Source organism: Entamoeba nuttalli (assembly GCF_000257125.1).
Source record: "Entamoeba nuttalli P19 unplaced genomic scaffold asmbl_6665, whole genome shotgun sequence".
Lineage (NCBI taxonomy): Eukaryota > Evosea > Mastigamoebida > Endamoebidae > Entamoeba > Entamoeba nuttalli.
Genome location: NW_008578199.1, coordinates 2,073 through 3,764, shown reverse-complemented (window position 1 = coordinate 3,764; position 1,692 = coordinate 2,073). Strand labels below are relative to the sequence as shown.

At 24.2% G+C, this 1,692-nt stretch overlaps 1 protein-coding gene across 1 annotated transcript; it reads left to right on the top strand.

Annotated features, from left to right (window-relative positions):
• Positions 1-394: 394 nt before the first annotated feature.
• On the top strand, positions 395-1,315 carry ENU1_157990 (hypothetical protein; the record flags this gene model as incomplete). The annotated part of the gene is made up of 1 exon (XM_008860775.1): positions 395-1,315. A coding segment is annotated over one exon (921 nt), but the record flags the coding sequence as incomplete, so codon positions are not given.
• Between the last annotated feature and the right edge of the window lie 377 nt (positions 1,316-1,692).

The window sequence follows — 1,692 nt, the reverse complement described above, 5'->3', positions numbered from 1 at the left end:
GAAACTAGACAGAAGATAGGAATGTTTTTTAATAGTATTATTCTCATTCACGTGATACTGTATTTTATTATTTAAACTTGTTTCAATACAGCAAATAATATAATTAAATTTTGTAACTTGAATTGTTTTGTAAACAATGTTTAATAAAAAAATAAAATTTCAGTATTTATCTTAGGAACAACTTTTAAGAGATATTACTTCCAAAAACCCTTCCTTATTATATAAACGGTTGCAACAAATCTTATTCTTTAAAAGAATATAATCAATGAGGATAAAAATGTCAGTCATTTATATTGTGGGAATGTCCATTTTTTCCTTAATCGTTATTGTAAACATTGCTTATATGATTATTAGACAACCAAAAAGAGTTACTCAATTGCATAAAAGATTAAATACAATGTCTGAGATTAAAATACCGTATAAAGACGAATTATTTGATTTATCTCATTTTAACTATGATGGAGAATGTGGAAAACTATTTAAATATAAACCTAACAATCAAAGAGATTTATTAATTTATGGAGTATATTTTTCTGATAAACAAACATGGTTTAAACAAAAACAAACTACTATGAAAGCACTTTCATTAAATCAGCATGGAATTCCAAATGCTAAAAAGGTTTTGATGTTAGGTGGACAAGTTCCAGAAGTCAACTTCACTTCCTTAATGAAATCAAAAGGAGTAGATGTTATTCCAGTAAAAGTCGATTCATTATATAACGGAGCTGTTCTTAGATATTTTGTAATACAAAAATACCTTGAAGAAAACAAAGAAAAATATGATAGGGTGTTTGTTGCAGATCTTAGAGATGTGTTTTTCTTTGAAGACGGATTTTCTACATTTTCAGATAAACAATTATATTTAAGCAACGAGTGTTCTAGAACTAATAAGGGTGATATAAAATGTGCTTCTCTAGCATTGAAGATAACAAAAATATGGATGCAAAAAAGTATTAATAAAGAAGTTGCAGAATTATATGCAGCAAATAAAACTAAAATTATAAATTCAGGAACAATTTTTGGTGGAACTGAACATGTTCTTCGTTTACTTCAAATATTTACTTCTCATTTTAATTACCAAAGAGTTAATATATGGGGATATGATCAGTCATTATTAAATTATTTATATTATAGCGGTCAATTTAACTCATTAAATATTACAATTGCTAATTGTGATCAAATGTTTTGTTTTGATATGAGAAATGGTTGTTATTACAATAAAAAAGAAAAATCATTAATAATGAGAGGTTCTAATTGTTCACCAATTATTAGACATAAAATTGTCTCTAAAAATCCCTATTTTGACTTGTCCTAAGACTTATCATAAAACTCAATTAAACATTAATTTATACAGTTGATTTAAGCATGTTTTTTATTATTATTTTATAATTTTTAAAGATTTTTTCAAATTTTTTTTGTAATTTTATTTTTAAATCGCTAATATTTAAATAAAGCAAAATATTTAGAAATTTGTTAGTAAAAATTAATCAGAAATTATTTGTGTCTTTCTATTTTAAATCTATTATTCCTCTTCAAAAAGCACTATCTTTTATTATGTCTCTTTTTAGAAATATTGCTTTTGTTCACCAATAACTATCATTAATCCTTTGAATATCATTACTTTATCTCATCCTTACAAAGGTTTTGAAGATTCAATAATAAACTCATATAAGAAGAAATAAATTATTATCC